The sequence below is a fragment of the Xiphophorus couchianus genome, chromosome 23 (assembly GCF_001444195.1).
Source record: "Xiphophorus couchianus chromosome 23, X_couchianus-1.0, whole genome shotgun sequence".
Taxonomy (NCBI): Eukaryota; Metazoa; Chordata; class Actinopteri; order Cyprinodontiformes; family Poeciliidae; genus Xiphophorus; species Xiphophorus couchianus.
In genome coordinates this window covers 6,837,493-6,856,299 of record NC_040250.1, presented here as the reverse complement: position 1 = coordinate 6,856,299, position 18,807 = coordinate 6,837,493, and the positions used below count along the sequence as shown (strand labels likewise).

General features: G+C 37.9%; 1 protein-coding gene across 9 annotated transcripts in view; it reads left to right on the top strand.

Moving 5' to 3' along the window:
• The window catches only part of dlg3 (discs, large homolog 3 (Drosophila)), a 115,657-nt gene that overhangs the window by 94,767 nt on the left and 2,083 nt on the right, over positions 1-18,807 (top strand). For 6 of the 9 annotated variants that reach the window (XM_028009550.1, XM_028009549.1, XM_028009548.1 and 3 more), the window contains 10 exons: positions 8,741-8,855; positions 12,331-12,507; positions 12,622-12,697; positions 14,778-14,880; positions 16,941-16,982; positions 17,803-17,853; positions 17,934-18,035; positions 18,112-18,284; positions 18,382-18,491; positions 18,579-18,670. In XM_028009550.1, coding sequence (XP_027865351.1) covers positions 8,741-8,855; positions 12,331-12,507; positions 12,622-12,697; positions 14,778-14,880; positions 16,941-16,982; positions 17,803-17,853; positions 17,934-18,035; positions 18,112-18,284; positions 18,382-18,491; positions 18,579-18,670 — 1,041 coding nt within the window. Of the gene's footprint in view, positions 1-8,740; positions 8,856-12,330; positions 12,508-12,621; positions 12,698-14,777; positions 14,881-16,295; positions 16,342-16,940; positions 16,983-17,802; positions 17,854-17,933; positions 18,036-18,111; positions 18,285-18,381; positions 18,492-18,578; positions 18,671-18,807 lie in introns of all 9 variants that reach the window. The other 3 variants (XM_028009551.1, XM_028009554.1, XM_028009547.1) reach the window with 2 other exon arrangements.

Sequence of the window (18,807 nt, the reverse complement as noted above, 5' to 3'; positions counted from 1 at the left end):
AATATAATTATTATCAAGGAGTACAAACATTTAAAACTTAAATTCATTGTGTTAGGCTTTTGCCATTTGCAAACATGCCTTGTAAGATAATTTTTGTAAAAATAAAAGATTAAATTTGGGGGGAAAAGCTCAGGAACATTTCAACCACCATTTTACCAGTTTATGTATAGTCACGGTTGCTAGGCGACAGAACATACTCTTAAGAAAGCTAAAGGCTAGGCTATCCAATTCCACGGCCGCTCACCTCCCGTCTTCATGGTCGACCGGGTAGTCTGGTTCTTCGTAGGATGCAGCTCACGAATCCTGATACACCACTCGCATCTCCGACATGAGAAGTTATGCATTCTAGCAACGGCAGCCATGTTGAAGGCATTTACAGTAACTAAAACCAGATACTTCTTAGCGAGCAGCCATTGATTTTGTAGTCATATTTATGTTTCTCTCTGCACTCAGAAGTCAGACTATTTTCCATTTGTTGCTTTTCTGAATCCCTAGTCAGTAAAAGAAAGTCGCCTCAGAAAGTCGGACCTTGCCCAGCAACTCCAAGTTGTATCCAATATTGCTTCTGTATCGTGTAGTGAAACATGGAGGTCTGGTTGTTTCACAGCACATCTGGCAGTAACTCATTAAACCAACTGCACACATAGAGCTGTAAAATATTTATTTGAAAGCAGGAAATGATGAGAATTATAGTACTGGATTCTATTGCTGAGATCCAATCCCCCTCTTCTCATCTGGGATTAGACCTCATTCCCAGCTTTGATTCATGAGACAAATTGGAAGCAGAATAATTTAATCCTCCTCTTTGCAATGAGCAAGATATTAGTTGCCTCTCATCTGTGATTAAGGTGCGACTTTCTGGTGTCACAGGACGTCCATGATTTCGTTGGGCCCATTCCACCCACTTTGTTTAGCACTTCTGTGATTTCATGTTTGGTCTTGCGGAAGAGTGTGAGAGGGATTTGCTGTGTCAGGGAAACATTTCTGACGTGGGATGTTGTATGTTGGCTCCAATGTGGGCACTACAGTTAGGCTTGTCACAATAAATTTTGCTGGATAAATTGTCCCAGAAGTTATTGCAATAAACAATAATATTGTTGGTTTTCAGACCATTTTCAAGTAATATAATGATAATGGAATAAAAATAAATAAACTTCAAATTCTCATGAACTGGAACTGGAAGACATTTAAGTATTTAACATTTAACAGAAATAACAAATTAAATTAATTATGAAGTCCTGGTAAAGAAAATTGTCCTTAAAAATTGCCTAAAAGTACCAAACTGAAGACTTTTGTCATCAAATTTTTGGTAGAAAGAGAGAGAAAAAGGGGAAAACAAATTATGCAAATGGAAATTGAGTTTGTCTTAATTTATCATGCGATAGGCTCATCTTTAGTCCAAAAGCCCTTGTTCTTAACATCTGGTTTGTTCCAAATCTTTCACAGCAAGTTGCAGTGGACTACTTGGGTAATTTTCTGGTTAATAGAAAAATATATAGCAAGCTGTTGCTTTTCCTGCTGAACATCAAGACTATTGACCTTTTCTAAATTTTGCTTTAAAGAAAAATGACATTAAATCATCCACATCCCAATTGCAATGCATCCATTAATAGAATTTGTTCTCCACCAGTCATGTACATTATTTCTCCAATAATGTTCATGGATCCAACAAGCTGCAATTCAGTATTATTGAAACCAGTCTACTGAAGGCAACCAAAGCAAACAGGATCCAGCTGTGTGAATAAATAGATTTTAACACTGTAGATGCATTGAAACACATATGTCTGTGTTATGGTTGGTTGTTTTATTTAATAACTGCCGAGATGTAATCTTGAAATACAGAAAAGTTTCAGATTTATTCTGTCAAATTCAGCCAAGGCAGGAAGAAACATAGTGAACCAGTACGAGGGCTTAAACCACATTTTTAACCCATTTATTCGTATTAATGCCTCCATAACTTCGAGTTTAGTGTGTTGTAAAAAACTAAATCTTTTGTTGTTCTGCTGATCTTTTTGCTAATATTTTTCAAACAACTCTGCAACTTTCTGCTCATAAAAATGTTTCTAACTAAAAAGTCCATTCCTCAGTCGTAAAGAGAGGAAAGAGACTTTCACTGTCAACATTAAACACAGCTCACGCCTGGTGATGATTAGGTTTAATGCTATCATGAGCTTAACCCTCGTATCATCCTTATCAAATCTTCCCACTACAGTACAAGGCAATTCTGCTAATAAAACTACTCCTACTGAACAGTTTGTCACATGGCTGATAAAGGCCGACTGATACTTGAGGGAAAAATGACGAATATCTCATTTTTAGGGTTATAGATAACTTGAATAATTGCTATTGTTTTGTTTCTACAGTGCAGGGAGAGTTGTTTGCATTACTGTAGCTGCACATGTTTAATGTTTGCATGTAGACAAATAGTTGATACAGGTAATGTGTTATATTCCTATGATTGTCAAGGTGTGATCCTCAACCAACAATAATTTTTTTAATCAACTATTCTGACGTTTAATCTGATAAAAAATTGGCACATTCAGCAGATTTTTCATCTAACCGCTTAAACCATTTTTATACAATATTAGAAATGCATTAAGATACAAATAAATGAATAATTCATTTTTTTTCAAATAAGAAAATAAAAAATTCTTGCCTAAATGGAATAACATGGCATTCCTTTAAAGTATGTAGAAAAGGATGCAACTGCACCAAAACAAACACTTTCAATAATGTGATTAACCAATTAATAATTGTATATCAAAAGGTGCTTAGTAGGATTTTCTTTTTACAGAATCCGAACCAGGTGACGCAACTTAAGGAGTTCTGGCTAGAACATTTTTACAGACAGGTTTTTCTTATCTAAAATTAAAAATGTAAATATATATTTTTTACAGGGTTGGCTTAATTACTGCTCTGAATATGTTGATCTATGAGCAAATGGCTTTTTTTTTTAGTCTGTGTATGATTAATCGATGACTAAATTGTTTGAAAATTATTTCAATAACCGATTTATCAGATTAACCATTTCAGCCCTGATGCTCAGTTGCCTCCTTTACCTTCTGCATTACACTGACATGATGAATTTCTGTATTTATGCTGAACTCTTGCAGTCCTCCTGTGGTCTGCAAGGAGGATGTCATTGTTACCAGAAAGGTGTGGCGGCTGTTTCTGCTTATCTTCTGATTACCGCTTCAACTTTCTGCTTCAGCTTAAAACTGATTGCATCGCTCTTTTTTGCTCCTCCTGAATTTCCACTATTTAGATGAGTCATTTGGACGTAAATCACCACCTGTGCATCTGATTGCACTTGTTCTGTCTCGCTGGGAGAGCTCTGAGGACAAGCTGTCAGGTTGGTGGTGTTGTGAAGGAGGGGTTTTAATGGAGCTGCCTTTTATTCAGCTACTCCCCGTCTTGTTCTGCGGTCCCTCTGCTCCCCAGCAGCTGCTTCACGTGATCTGCTCCCTGCTCTCCTGTGCCTGAAAGCCAGTTGGACGCAGCTGAATGGCTGCTTCCGCCTGTGCAGCCCCATTTCAAGGAGTGCTAGATGGTTGCTGTTGGTTACAGCCAGTCAGGCAGTGTCTGGTTACCTCACCTTGCAGCGTCACTCTGTTGCATTGTTAACCCTTTGAGCAGAGAAAAGGGTGGAGAGCTGTGGCAAGGCCTGGAGTGGATCCATGTTTGCTTTGAGAGCACAGTAGGTTTCAGCAGGGAGTGATTTGGGCCTTGTTTTTGCACCTGCTCGGTGTTTTCCAGGAGCTTGGGACTAACTTCTGCTAAGTCATCTGTGTGGTCATGAAGTGTTTGCTTTGATCAGGCTACTTTGTTTTTGCCTGATAGAAAATTTACTTTGATCTCAGGTGGCTTACACGAAATATTTCCTGCTTTCAGCGATTGAAGCAGTAAGGTAGTCGGCTAATTACAATTAAGACAGGTATACTTGTTGCATTGTTTTGATGATGTGATCTCTTCCAGTCAAATCCAGCAATTTAAAAATGCCACAATCTTTGGCAATCTTGTCTGGAAGAGTGTAATGCAGATCTGATTACCGCAGTGTTTCCACCAGAAAACCCACCTGGTTTTAGGGGCACCAGAGGAGTCATCCAGCAGCCCACCCAGGCTTGACATAACAAATTTTGCTGAACAATAAATCGTCCAAGAAGTTAAGATGAACAATAATATTGTTGTTTTGAGAACATTTTCAAGTAATATAGTAGTAATAGCATAAATGATGCAAGAACATATTCTTGATATCAATAAAATAAAAATTCTAATGAGTATTTAACACTGGAAAAGGGAAGACGTTTTAAATATCCAAACAGATAAATAAAACAGGGACAACAAAAAACGGGCATTGAGGTCTCTAACAAAATTGTCCTTCAGTAAAAGGGCTAGTTGAGACCAGAGCACCACACTGAGGACTTTTGTCTCCCAGATTTTGGTAGAAAGAGAAAAATGAAAAATTATTCAAATTGAAATTATTGACTTAATTTTAAGTTATCATGGGATTCATTAATTTATTCCTTATTGTGACAATAAACAGGCACACCGTGTTTTTGAGTTTAAAAAAATACTAAAGTTTACAGGAAACTTTAAAATATCACTATATAATTGTTATTGGAAAACATTATTAACACATAAACACCAACTATAAATTCTTAAAAAATGCAAACATAAAAAATACAATTAAAATAAATATTAAGTTGTCTCGTCCTAATTCAAAGTTTTTTTTGATTGTTTATCCGTGACTTTGCTAGCTGAAGTTGATGGCGTGTAGACCGGTAAAGACAGGAAGTGGTTACGGCGTGCCGGTGAATAAAAAGTCACCTGACCTCAGTCTCCCTTGTAGTTCACAAACTGACCTGTTTCCGTTGTGCTTCCAACCGTTTCACCAAAGAGACTCTTTTTGCTGTCACTGTTGCTGGTGTACAAAAAAAGAACTATAATCAATAAGCAAATAATCCTCAACCTTGTGACCCACCAGGTTTATAATACACTGGGTGAGTAAAACATGTTTTATTGCAACTTTTATCATCATCGCAATATTTACTAATTTAGTCTCCGTCACAAGATCCAGTTTTATGAGTCTTTGAAACTCATAAAAATGGATCTCAGACCTAAGAGAGGAAGTTGTTCTTGAGTCGCATTTTGGTATAAATGTTTCTTACACCAATTACAACGCATACAGTTTTGTGAATACAGGTAATTTTTTATTTTCTTAGAAAAAATGCTACATTCCCACCTTGTTTGACCAGTCTGTTCTCACTCAGTGTCTTGAAAGATTCCATTTTAAAATGGATAAGGAGCAATATTTGTTTAGTTGCCTAAAAAAGACTGAAAATAAGTTTTAAATATTTTTTTCTATTATTTTAGTGGTATATAATAAATACCATAAAATACTGTGAAAAGATTTACTCAAATAGCAACAAGCCAATCACATTGCAACAACCTTGCATCATTCTATGAGATGTGCAATATGGCGTAAAATTTTATTGTGATATTCTGTGGCATTTACTAATTTAATGATAAAAGTCATGATATAAAGGTTAAAGGATTTTGCATGGGTTTGACTGCATTCCACTGCAAACTTATACAATCACAAATGCTGATGTTGATTTAAAAGACAGTTTACTGATTATTATATCAGGTACTTCAAGATTACAGAATATTTTTATTGCTAGGTGGTGCATAATAACTGCATTTAATCATATTTTAAAGTATTTTGGTATTTATTGTTGCTCACATGTAACCAATACTTGGGACAACTGTAAATATATTTTTTAGCAAACATTATTTAATCAAGTTTGTCTTAATGATAAATTAAATTTCTCATTACAATAAAATGAGGATACAACAGTTGTCCGTCTCTATTCAGGACTCAACGATGTCCGTCCTTTTGTCACCAAAGTGTACCCATCTTCTGATTGCTACTTTCTGCAGATCAACACATCTCTAACTGGCCTCAAACTGGCTTGTCGAACATGACCAGTAGTTCATTGTGTTTTAACGGCTTCCACAAGTTGGTGGAACGAGAACCTCCTGATAAAAACCTGCTGGGATCCCATCATGTCACCATGGACCAAAAATCTCCTCAGGAATGTTTTTTAACTTGCTCAGTCTGTGTCGCAATCAGGGGCGGATTTAGAAGGACGTGGGCCCCGGGGCTAAAGCAAGTTTTGGTCCCCCACCCACACAAAGTTTTTTTTTTTCCCCCAAATGCAAATGTATTATACTGAATGATGAATAGGTAGGCCTTCATTAGTGGATACGGATATTCAGGTTAACACAACCACTGTCTGATTTCTCTGTGTTTTTCCTGAAAATGAATTATGACGTAATTTTATCTGTTCAATATCATAACGAATATAATCAATAACATATCTAGTGGTGTGGCCGTTTTTTTTGGTTTGTGATATATTTTGGAAAATGTTGAAGGAACAGTTTTTTCGGTTTAAAATTTTAAATCTTTCAGTAAGTTTTAATCTTGATTAGAGTGTTAATGTCACAGCCTTACATTTTTGTCTTATTTTTATTTATGTTATTGACTATCGGTTATTGATGTTTGGAATTAGAAAACTGACAGGTATTGGTTTCAATTTTATTTTAAAAAGTTGTGCATCTCTATTGCTCATTTACTGTATCACTATGACTGCCTGTCACAGAGGCACAGTGGAGCCTCACCTGTTGGGCTGTTTAGTAACAGATTATGCTGTCGATTATTCTGACAATCAATTAATCTGTAAAAAAAAGATGTGTCAAATTCCGCTAATTTTTTTAACCACTAAATCTCTTTTATACAATATATAAATACAGTAAACGATGTCAGTAAACAAATCAATTCCCTTTTTAAATGAAGAAACTAAGCGTTTTACTGCCTAAAATGCAATAACGTATCATTTCTTTTGTGAATGCTTGAAAAATTTGTAGCTAAGAAATACTACTAACTTCAAAATGTGAAAAGCTGAGCTCTCTGTATGACTTAACATCAATACAGTGTACGGCTAATCTGTTTTTCTTTTATCATTTGTATTTTTTAAATTTGGATTAACCAATTAATTAAATAGAAAAAGGTGCTTTATAGGAGATTTGTTTGTACAGAATTTGAAACTATGCCGCTTACGGAGTATTGGGTAGAGCATGTTTGCAGATAAAGGAGGGTTTTTTAAAGTTTTTTTAAATTTTTTTTATGTATTTTGCATTTAAAATGCATTAAATGCAAAATACATTTTGTACATAATTGTGCAACCGACTTGTACAATTTTGGTTTACTGCTCTGTTTATATTGCTTTTTCAGAAAATGTTCCTTTTTGGAGTTTGTATTCTCCAGTTATGATTAATCAATTACTAAATTAGTTGACAATTCATTTTGATAGTCGATTAATCTGATTAATCGTTTCAGCCCGCCTGCACTTTATTAGCAAGGCACACTTAATAAAGTGAATGTTTGGGGTTTTTAAGTCTCCTGTGCGATCACCTCCTCGTGTTTCTGCCCATCTGTTTATCTGCCATCGCTCTCTGGTGAGGTGGCCTTACTCACTCCAGCAGCCTCGGCGCAAAGCTCGCTGCGCTCAGCAGGCTAATGAGCGCCGTCCTAATGAGAAGGTCCAGGTGGATTCATACATCATCCCTGAGCTGAGGAGCTGCTGCTGGATTTACACACCTTTAACAAATGGCTGTGCACGAGAAATTCTTGGAGGCCTTCCCCCCTTTTTTAAAGCTCACTAAAGAGCCCATGTTGAACTTAATTAATCAGTGTAATTCATTACCTGACATGAGACATTACAGGATGTGTAAGGCAGATCTGTGATAAACCATCTGTACCTGGGGTGATTAATCGGCTTAAGGATTCTCCGAACCTTTCCTCTATTCACTTTAGTTAACTGCTGGGCTAAACAAAACTCTAATCTATGTTTAGATGTGTAATGTTAAAGCAAAGTAACACTCAGTGGGCTCCTTTTATATAAACCTGTCAATACTACTGCATTGGTCTGTCACGATAACAAATTTGACCCAGATGTTATTGAACAAACTTCCAGAAAACTACAAAACAGCCGAAACACTGAGATCCTTTAAATCAAGGCTAAAACCCATTTGCTTAGAGTTTCTTCTGAACAATAATTATTGGAAAAATGACCAACATATTCTATGTCATTACATGACAAAATGTAACGTTTTTTACTGGTTTCTCAATTGGTGACTGTATTTAGTTTTTATGACTTTTGGTGTTTTTATTATGTCAAGCACTTTGAACTGCCGTGTTGCTGAAATGTGCTCTACAAATAAACTTAAGTGATTGATTTATTGTGATAAACGATAATATTGTCGCTCTGAGACCATTTTTGTGTAATATAATGGTAAAGGCATAATTCTCAAAGATCAATAAACTTTTAATTCTAATGAACATTTAACACTCAAACGGAAAGACATTTTAAGTATCCAAAATAGAAAAACTAAAGATATTAATTATGAAGTCTCTGTAAACAAATTGTCCTTTAAAAAATGGGCTAGTTGAGGCCAAAACACCAGATTCAAGACTCTTGTCACCCAGTTTTTGATAGAAAGAAAAGAGAAAATCATCAAAATTGAAATTATTGAGCTTGTTTTATCATCTGATTAACTGATAAATTGCTTATTGTGACAGCTCTACTACTGCACCCATGGAGTGGCAGCCTGTTTGCTCAAAACCCCATTTCCTATTTTTGAGGTGATGACACATTTCTGTTTGGTTCTTTCACGGCAGAGTACAGTCGCTTTGAGTCGAAGATCCACGACCTGAGGGAGCAGATGATGAACAGCAGCATGAGCTCAGGATCAGGCTCCCTGCGCACCAGCGAGAAGCGCTCCCTCTATGTCAGGTACCCACAAACACGCAGCTGCACTCGCTACATCAAATTCAGAGATCTGCTGTTAAAATAACCACTCTTGCATAACAAACCTCGGCTTGTCTGTGGGGGGTGAAAGAAGCCCGAATGCACGTGTTCTTAAAAGCAGGCACACATGGTTCTTTTTTTCCTCCTTTTTTTTTTGTATTTTCAGCTAAGCTGTAAGTGAGAGAACGTTTAATTTAGGGCATCGGGTTGATGGCATTCATCTTGTAAAAGCTGACGGACATCCCGTGTTGTTGTTTTGACGCCTGGGATGACATTGCCTCGGCTTCCTTTAATGCAGATTGACAGAGAGGCTTGTCAAAGTGACTCGCGTTATGACACTTTGGGCCAGTTGCCAAACTGGATGGAGTTTCATTTAGAAATGAAAGCAGGTGGCGGCGCGCCGTTCGCGCAACCACGGTGAAAAAGGCTGGACAAGGTTCAAGGTGAAACGGCCATGTGATGTAACGCCGTAGTCGGAGTACTTCCTTTTATTTCTACTGAAACTCTGATGCACGTCTCCTTACCTCAGCTTAAAGGTCTTATCTCATCACTATCCACCTTTTTAAAGTTGTGAATGTATTTTTGACTTAAAAACACAATTTTTAAACAATTAATGCACTGGTTTGGACAAAAACATATATTCAAATATGAATACTGGTGTTTTTGATTATTATTTAACAATAGATAAACATTTTTTTTGTTCTTTTTTGTTTTATATTGTTGTATGCTTATGTAAACAATTAGCATGCAGTTTTATTTACATCATGCACTGTCCCTTATGACCAATATTCTAAAAGTAATGGACAACGAATGGTTATTGTTTTTTATTACTTATGTTTTGCAATTGTTTTAAGGTTTTTTTTAATGGGGGGGTTGCAATTAAAATTTTATTTTGCCGTGCTACTTTACTAATGTTTGTAAGGAATTTTGCAATTTTCTATGCTTATGTAGGTCTGTAAATTTGGCTTTTTATTACTCGCCGTACCAAACACGGACTATAACTTGACATCAACTTATAGCCTGAGGCAGCAGTGTAGTAGATATAAGACATACTGCCACCTACAGGTGGGAGTTTGCAGATACTTAAAGGGGCATTATCATGTAAAATTGATCTTTTTTTTAGCTTTACATCATGTTATAATGTTAGTCCTTCATCAAAAACATGCATTCTTTCAATGCATGTTTGATAAATCCTTTAATCTCCATGGCAACCATTCAGCTTTACAAGACGCCTGGTGGGACCTAGCGCCACCTTCCTTTCTTTCCTTACTTCCTTTTTTCAATTCATCCAACCAATCGTTCTTCTTTTCCATGTGATTCTTGTCTTCTCTACTTTCTTCCGTGTCTGACATTCTCTCTTTTCTTCCGTCTGTCCTTCCTCCTTGCCTTATGTCTTTGCTTTCTATCTTCCTTGTGTCCTACATCTTTCTTCTCTTTCCGTGTAACTTGTATCCTTACTGGTTTTTCTCCATGTGTCCTTCATTTCTTCTCTGTCTTTGTTCCTTCTACCCCTCTCTTCTTTCATTTCTTCTTTTTGTCCCTCCTGCCTCACCACTTTCCTCCTTTTTTCCCTTACCTCTTTTCTGTTTTGCACTTGCTTCCTTCCTCCTCCTATCATCCTTGTGATCTTCCTTCCTTCCTCTCTTTTCTTTTAAGTTTCATATTTAAACCCACTTGGATACCCAAGTGGATACCCACTTGCCATAAATTCAAAGTGAATTTTAGTGTTTTATGAAAACTTGTGGATGTTATCTTGTTGGACTGCTGACCAGTCTGACTCATGGCTCTCGTATGGACGGCATCCTGTGAGGCTTGTAGAGCCGATCCTGTTCCTGTGCAGGTGACTAAGCCCACGGTTATGTTGGGAAAGCTGTCTAGTTTGCTGACTGAAGCAGGAGCTGCCTTATCCTCCCTGCCCAGCTCTAGGAATGCGGAGGCCTTCAGCCTGTAAGGTGCACTTAAAAGAGGCCACGTGTTTTCCTGCAACACGGATAACGCTGGGAATTTGCCTGTGTTGACAGTAGACTTGTCGAGCTTGTCTTGAATTGCAGCATAATCGCTTCACCGTTGTTTGTCTACCCGGCTCTAGTTTCGGTTAGCAGGATTATGTCAGGCAGGTTGAAATCTTAAAAACCGATGAACAGGATGGTTGGGTTACAGTCTGCTCTGTGACATATGACCTACAAAATGTTAGCTACTCGGTCTGGGAAAACCTGAACCAGTAAAACAAGAAGTTACTCCAGTTAGAAACACCTGCTGGTTTCGTGTCCAACAAGGTAGTAAGGCCCTGCAGGAATATGAAGATGATGGTTGTTGAAACGGTTTATAATCAGTATGAGGGGAAATATTAAATAAAAATTATTAATTGTTATAATGTATGACTGAGTATCAGGGCCTTACTGAGAAAAAATAGTAACAAAATTACAAGAATAAAGTAAAAATGATGAGAATAAAGTCATAATATTTTGAGAATAGTCAGTATTAAGAGAATAAAGTCAAAATAATCAGATTAAGTGGAAAAAAAGTCATGATATTATTCCTGTAATTTATTTATTTATTGCATTTTCTTAATGTGGCTCTAATACGGCGTTGTAATTTGTTGAAATTAGCGAGTTATTTCTATACTTTTATCCAGTACAAGTTTAAATAAGTGTAAGATTTTCCAGCAAGTAGCACTTCTGTGTTTGACAAATAGGTTTTCAAAGTGTCATAATGACAGACCTCTTGACTGAGCACAGACTGGCAAAAGTATTCACTCAATTGCCTTCATGTATACAGTTATGTGAGGTCAGACACTGATGTTGGATGAGAAGGTTTGGCTCAGAGTCTCTGCTTTAATCCACTCCAGAGGTTTTCTACCAAGAACTCGCTCACCGCCGTCTTTGAGATGTTATTTTACGACACGAAGTCACAAAGCTGTTCCCAGCTAAAGTGTGCTGCGCCAGTAAAGAACTCTAAAATACACCAATAGCTCCACAAGATTTGTAAAAGAAACTTTAATTTGTTCAGCCAATGTAATGAGGACTATAACAGCCAATGTAAAAAGTTGACTACTTTGGTAAAACATGTAAAAATAAACTTCTTAAAATTGGTTCAAAAAATGCAATTAGGAATTCTAAATATAATGTGAAATAAATAATAAATTATGACGTCTCTCAGAGCACAAAGCATAGAATTAGACTGAATAGATCCGCCCTCATGGATTGTGCACATATTCGCCAATACCTGATGCAGAATATTTGTTAATATCAGGACCAACACAGATATAAATATCAGATCAGCGCATCTTTAGTTTATACACTCTATAAAGACAAAAAAATAAATAAATATTGTGTCTGGCATTTCTGCTCCTCCTTCTCCTGTTTATTAACTCTAATGTTTGGTTTTTGTGAATTTATGCACAGATGTAATAGATCAGAGGACAAACTAACTCAAATCTGTTTTTTTATTATTTTTGTAGAGCTCTCTTTGACTACGATCGAGCACGAGACAGCTGCCTGCCCAGCCAAGGCCTGAGTTTCTCTTATGGCGATATCCTTCATGTCATCAACGCTTCTGACGATGAGTGGTGGCAGGCGAGGCTCGTCACTCCGCACGGAGAGAGCGAGCAGATTGGGGTCATTCCAAGCAAGAAAAGGTATATTCCTCTGCTTCCGCCATTTGTGTTTTTATTTCCTTCAAAGTGCCACAGAACACTTCAGTAAAAACATCCAAAACCCAAAGATTTAGTTTTGTCTTTTTTCTTCCCCAGAGTGGAAAAGAAAGAGCGAGCCAGATTAAAAACTGTCAAGTTCCACGCCAGGACAGGCATGATTGAGTCCAACAGGGTAAGTGTGGAGGACCACCGGCCCCGGGCCCACAGCGGGGGAGACATCCCACTTCCTGCCGAGTGGGAAAGGCACCTGCATCTCTTTACCGAAGCGAGAGCGATCAATTTACCCGATTGATTACAGAGCATCTCCCTGGAGACGATTTGTTTGAAATCAAAACATCCACAGGCACTTCTCTGTAAATTAGAATATCAGGAACCATTTTACAACAGAAGTCTAATAAATAGGTCATAAATATGTTAACTCATGTCTAAACACTTTATAAATCATGAATAATTGTTTGTTATGCATTAATTAAGGGTGAGGAGACGAAATCTACCAGTTTGCCAAAGAGTGAACCAAGTCTATTCACCTACATATTTTATCTAGACTTGTTTGTAAATGTAAAATTTCAGCAAATAGTGTCTTTCTGACAATTAATGCATAAGAAACAGTTATTAATGACTTATAAATTGTTTAGAAATGAATGGATAACATATCTATAAACTATTATCACCCATGTATAAGCTGAGACTTGTTGTAAAGTACCGAATATCATCAAAAGGTTACTTATCTTCAATGATTCAGTTCAAATAAAACTACACAGCTTGAAAACACAGATTTAGTTAAAGTGCAGCTAATAAAAACCTAACTCTGCTCTCAAAAATGGGAGTATTGCATTGAGATGCTTCCTAAAGTTGAGTAGAAGAAAAAAGTATGGTGGTAGAGAAACGCGCACAAGAAATAACTACAGCCTTCAGAGGAGTATTTAACATCTTGAAGAAGTTTCAGAAATCAGCACGCAGATGAGCTACATGCCCTGCGGTAGAAACGTCCATTTTTTTTTTTTTTTACAACGGTTTTACTGAACGGTTCCTCAGTGGTCTCCAAGTCCTCTTTTAAGATGAAGGTATTTTTTTCTTTAATATTGGAAATAAAGGTCTGAAGGAAATTAAGTGAAATGACATCAGACTTATATAGCGCTTTATTAGGACACTCAAAGACGCTTTACATAAAATCATTCATTCTCATTCACACATTGATGATGGGAAGCTACTGGATTGTAGCTACAGCTGCTTTGTGGCAGTCTGACGTCAATCAAGGAAGAGTGAAAAGACAGAATCCATGTTGTTTGAGGTCCACCATCAGTTTATGAGTGACTTAGTTTTAGAAATGCATTAGCTGTAGGATTAACAAGCACGTATAAATACGTAGTGAAAACTATCACTGTGTGTAATTAAGCGTTTTCACAGCTGATAGTCCAGTAAACTGGGGATCAAAGTTGCAACATTTGTTCCATTTTTAGCTGGTGTTTTGCTTTCGCTGTACAAACCTGTTCCCCTCCTCGCCTGTGGAGGCGCTGCACCAAGAACCACTGAAAGAAACGACATAAAAACCCCAGAAGTTTATAGCCCTTACCTCCTTTAAGGGATCAGATTTTAGGCGATGGAGAATTTCTCAGACCACGAATAATTTCTCCCGCTAGCGCTAGACTTGCATATTTCTTTTGGTTGCATTTACCCAGAATGCTTCCTGCTTTTGGAGCGGCCTACAGTCTGCTTTGCGTTCAGATATCCATTCAAACCAACACCAGAGTTCATTTCAACAGAAACCAAGGTTTTTTGGTCTATATCAGAGTAATGAACTGGACTTTCTAGGCAAATCAGAGTTTGATTAAAGTGGACCAAACAGGACTGGTGTAAATGGTGCATCATAAGTTTTAATTCTTGAACTGAATTATTGAAATAAATCAACATTTTTTGATGGTTTGAGTCACTAAGACGCACCTGAACAGGGTTTATCTTTCAGAATTGAATTGAATGAGCATGAATCTGATTATTAATGGTAATTTATTTATAAACAGTAGATGTTTGATTTGGTCTGCAGTCGCCCGTCTCCATTCGGTTTCACCCATTACCTGTTTCTCATGTTCATCATTTGATGTGAATTGTTTACATTTCATTTGCCCCCTCCTCCCTGTTTTTGCATGGTTGTGGAGTGCCTTCATTGAAACCTCGTCTGTTTTTTTTTGTTGTTATTTTTGCCCTCCCTCCCCCGCCGCCCACTTCCCCCCTCCCCTCTCTCACCCACACATCAGCAGCAAGTTAAAGTGAAGCGCAAAAAAAGCTTCAACCTCTCACGCAAGTTCCCGTTTTACAAGAGCAAGGAGAATATTGTGCAGGAGTTGGTGGAGACTGAACGTGAGTATCGAGCTGTGATCGAGGGCCGGGTCTGGGGGGGTTTCTACCCGGTTTTTTTTTGTTTGTTTTTTTTTTGGTCCTTTCTCCCCCTTCATGCTTCTTTCGTCTTTCATCTTTCCGCTCACCTTCAGGGACGGTGTATGCGGCGGCACCGCTCTCATTCCCAGAGAGATTCCCCACAGGAGGAGGCGTGGGGTTCCTCTCTGGTGTGGCCGCATCGTCTCCAGAGGAGTGTCTGGCTGTGTTTGTGCTGCCAGCTGTTAGTATTTATTTGTTTAAAACTACAGTATGTAACTTTTATTTAAAAAAAAACAAACAAACGTTTTTTACATATTTGTTAAAAAGGTCACCATGTCATGGTTTAATATGAGACAGATGATCTGTGAAAACATGGAGTTCTTCCACCTCCTCTCTGTGCTACTATAGCCGTCTGAAGAAATTAGCCACTCCTGACCAAAAACAACCAATCAGAGCCCACATGAGGGTCTTAGCGCTGCCAGTCAACCTTGTGAAAGCGCTACTAAATTTGCTAATGGCAGAGAAGGAAGTCTCCATTACGGGGAGAAACTGTTTCAGAGCTAGCGGGATACATGAGCGATACATGAGCATGATTAACAGCACTTATAGTGTTTGTTTCAAGTTGGCACCAAGAGAAAACTATTATCGCTAGATTTTTAATTTTTTTATTTATCAGATCAATTAAAATAGGCTCAATAATTTCCATTCTGATATTTTCTGAAGGGTTATTTTGTTTACAAATATCATAATTGATTTTATTTTATGTTTTCAGTTCTAAGTGGTTTATATTTCCGTTTTCTTTATTGATTTTGATTATTTGGGATATTCAAAATAATTTTTAGTTCCTGTGTGAAGTGTCCTTTTCAAAATTAAAGTTCATCTTAAAGAGGGTGAACTTCAATAATTATGCCATTATTAACATATTACCTGAAAATGGTGTCAATATTATTGTTTATCGCAATAATTACTGGGATAATTTAGCTAAATGTATTATTGCGGCAGGCCTGCTATCTGTCTCATACTATACTGTCACGACATGGTGACAGTTTGAACAAGTATGAACAAAAGGTTACATGATGCAGCTTTAAGTCCTGATCGATTCTCCAGTCAGTCATTGACCCCAGAACAAGGAGAATCTCATTACTGGGCTGAAGCTTTAACTCTTAGCAGGTCAAAATCCAGTTTTAATGGGATTGGGCCTGTGTAATTGAAAAGCAGTGGCTTACTATGAACAAAGTGGAGCTCAGGCTTAATGAGCATGACAGCACCGTGTGTCAGCGGGCACACTCCTCTTCCTCTACTCCTCCTCTACCTCGCCCCCTCCGACTCTCACTAACCTCTTCTTCCTCTCTGCTTTTCTTCTCTTGGTTTCCGCTCTCACCTGTCGGGACACCTAGGACTTCCCGGGGTTAAGCGATGACTTTTATGGATCAAAGAGTTTGAGTAAGTGTGTGGTTGCACCGTGTCAAGCAGCTGTCCCCAGAGAGAACGCTTTGTCACTGCAGACCCAGATGGGAATGCGAGAACCACACACATTTAGAGGGTGGAAAGGGCGCGCGCGCACACACACACACACACACACGCACACCCCTCCCTCAGACTCTCAGTATGTACAGAGGCTGCATTCCAATGGGAGCCAGGGTGACACTTCTTCAGAGTCTCCTGGGGGTCTTTCTGTTTTGTCTCTTAAGGTCACAGAGTTACGATGCATGTGTTGTAACTCTGTCTGCTTGGAGGCGACCAATACGAAGCATTTGGACTGGGAATACTGGGTCTAGTCACAGGAAACACTTAATTTCCTATTGCTTGCACCTAAAAACCACTTCCCTAGTTTTGCAAAAGCTTGACTGTCGCACATAGAAGAACTTCTGCTTTCTTTATTTCCCTTCTGCCCTTTTATTTTCTTTTTGTTCTTAAAAGGCCCAACAGTTGATAAACATGGTGGGCTAAGGCTATTTAGGCAGGTGAAATTACATTTTAAACCTTTAAATGAATTTAAAAATGGCAATTTGATGTGAGATTTTCATTTTTTTGCTTTTCAGAATGCCTGACATCCAACACAAGTGACAGTGAAAGTAGTTCAAGTAAGTCACTTTATTTTTATGTCAAGTGCTTCGTTGTGTTTTAGGAGTTTATGTGGTAAGTCAACATAAAGGGGTGCTTGTGGAAAAAATGTTTTCCACAAATAAAATCTGAACTCTGCAAGACTCTACCAGCTTCACACATCAAATGCGTTTCCATAACAAATGTGTGCAAAACTTTGATATTCTGCTCATGTTGAAAAAAAAAAAAACAGTTTCACAATTACAGTGTTCCATTAATTAAAAAATGCAGTTAAAATCTCATGTCAATAAGCTTAGAAAATTGTATATTTTATATAGTGGCAGTGGGTTGGCAACAGAAGTCAGGCAGTAGCAAAGAAAAACAAAGACAGACGTCATCCTGCAGACTGTCAATAAATTTACGTTAACCCATAAAAATCTTTCTAACTAACTAACTAACAAGTGTATGTTAGCAGATAGTTAGCGGTAGCCTAAACTGCCTTAAGTCACAGAACTTAATAAACATGCGACTCTAACATTTCTGTGACAGAAAAGTCTGAGGGGGAAAAAACTACATAGAAAATATGAGATAAAATAGTTCTGCCGGTGATTAACGAATTTAAGACTAATATACATTGTTGCTAATCAATTTAAGACATTTTAAGGAACATGGGGAGCTGCAACTAATGATTATTTTGGCATCAATTATTCTGACAATTCAACACACTGTTTTGTGTTGATCTGCCATAGAAATAAACTGAATTTTGTGGTTGTAAAGTGAGTAAAAGGGTGTGAGGCACTGATATCTTCAGAAAGTAAAAATTCTTCATATTTTCATTTCCTTTCCTTCGTTTTCTGACAGAGGGTCAAGAGGACACGATCTTGTCCTATGAGCCAGTCATTCGGCAGGAAAGTGAGTGGCAACTCTGTGCTCTAAGAAAATGTTTGGTGTCTTATCATCGTGTAAACTCACTTTTCTTGTTTCAATTCTAGTCCACTACACAAGGCCTGTGATCATTTTGGGCCCAATGAAGGACAGAGTAAACGACGACCTCATCTCCGAGTTTCCCCACAAGTTTGGCTCCTGCGTTCCCCGTAAGTTGGCGCCCAACGTTGTGGCAAACTCAGAATCGGAGTCGTAGAAATAAACCAGTTCTGTTTGCGTCTGCAGATACAACCCGTCCAAGGCGAGAGACCGAGATCGACGGGCAGGACTACCACTTTGTGGGCTCAAGGGAGCAAATGGAGAAAGATATTCAAGATAATAAATTTATTGAGGCCGGCCAGTTTAATGAGAACCTCTACGGGACAAGCATCTTGTCTGTCAGAACTGTGGCAGAGCGGGTAGGCGTCAAGTTTTCAAAGAAATCATAACATTCAGCAGTATGTGAAGCTGTAAAGTGTCGAGTTTGGGCATTTATTGGTCCTAATGTGCCTTCAGGGGAAACACTGCATTCTGGATGTGTCTGGGAACGCCATAAAACGACTGCAGCAAGCACAACTTTATCCGATCGCCATCTTTATAAAACCAAAATCCGTTGAAGCTCTAATGTAAGCTGCAGACTTTCAACACGATGCGACCGAATTGTCAGCAGCTTCTGTGCGTTTTGGAGTAACTTTTGACTTGTTTCCATTCAGGGAAATGAATAAGCGTCAGACGTACGAGCAGGCCAATAAAGTCTTTGACAAGGCGGTTAAGCTGGAGCAAGACTTTGGAGAGTATTTCACAGGTTGGTTGCTGCTTTTTTGACTTATTAACTGTCAGTAGTTATAAACGAAAGATTTAAAGCCTTCCATGTTTATTTTCAGACAGTAATTAAATTGTCTGAAATTACATAAACTGTCTTAATTTGTGGGTAAAACACTT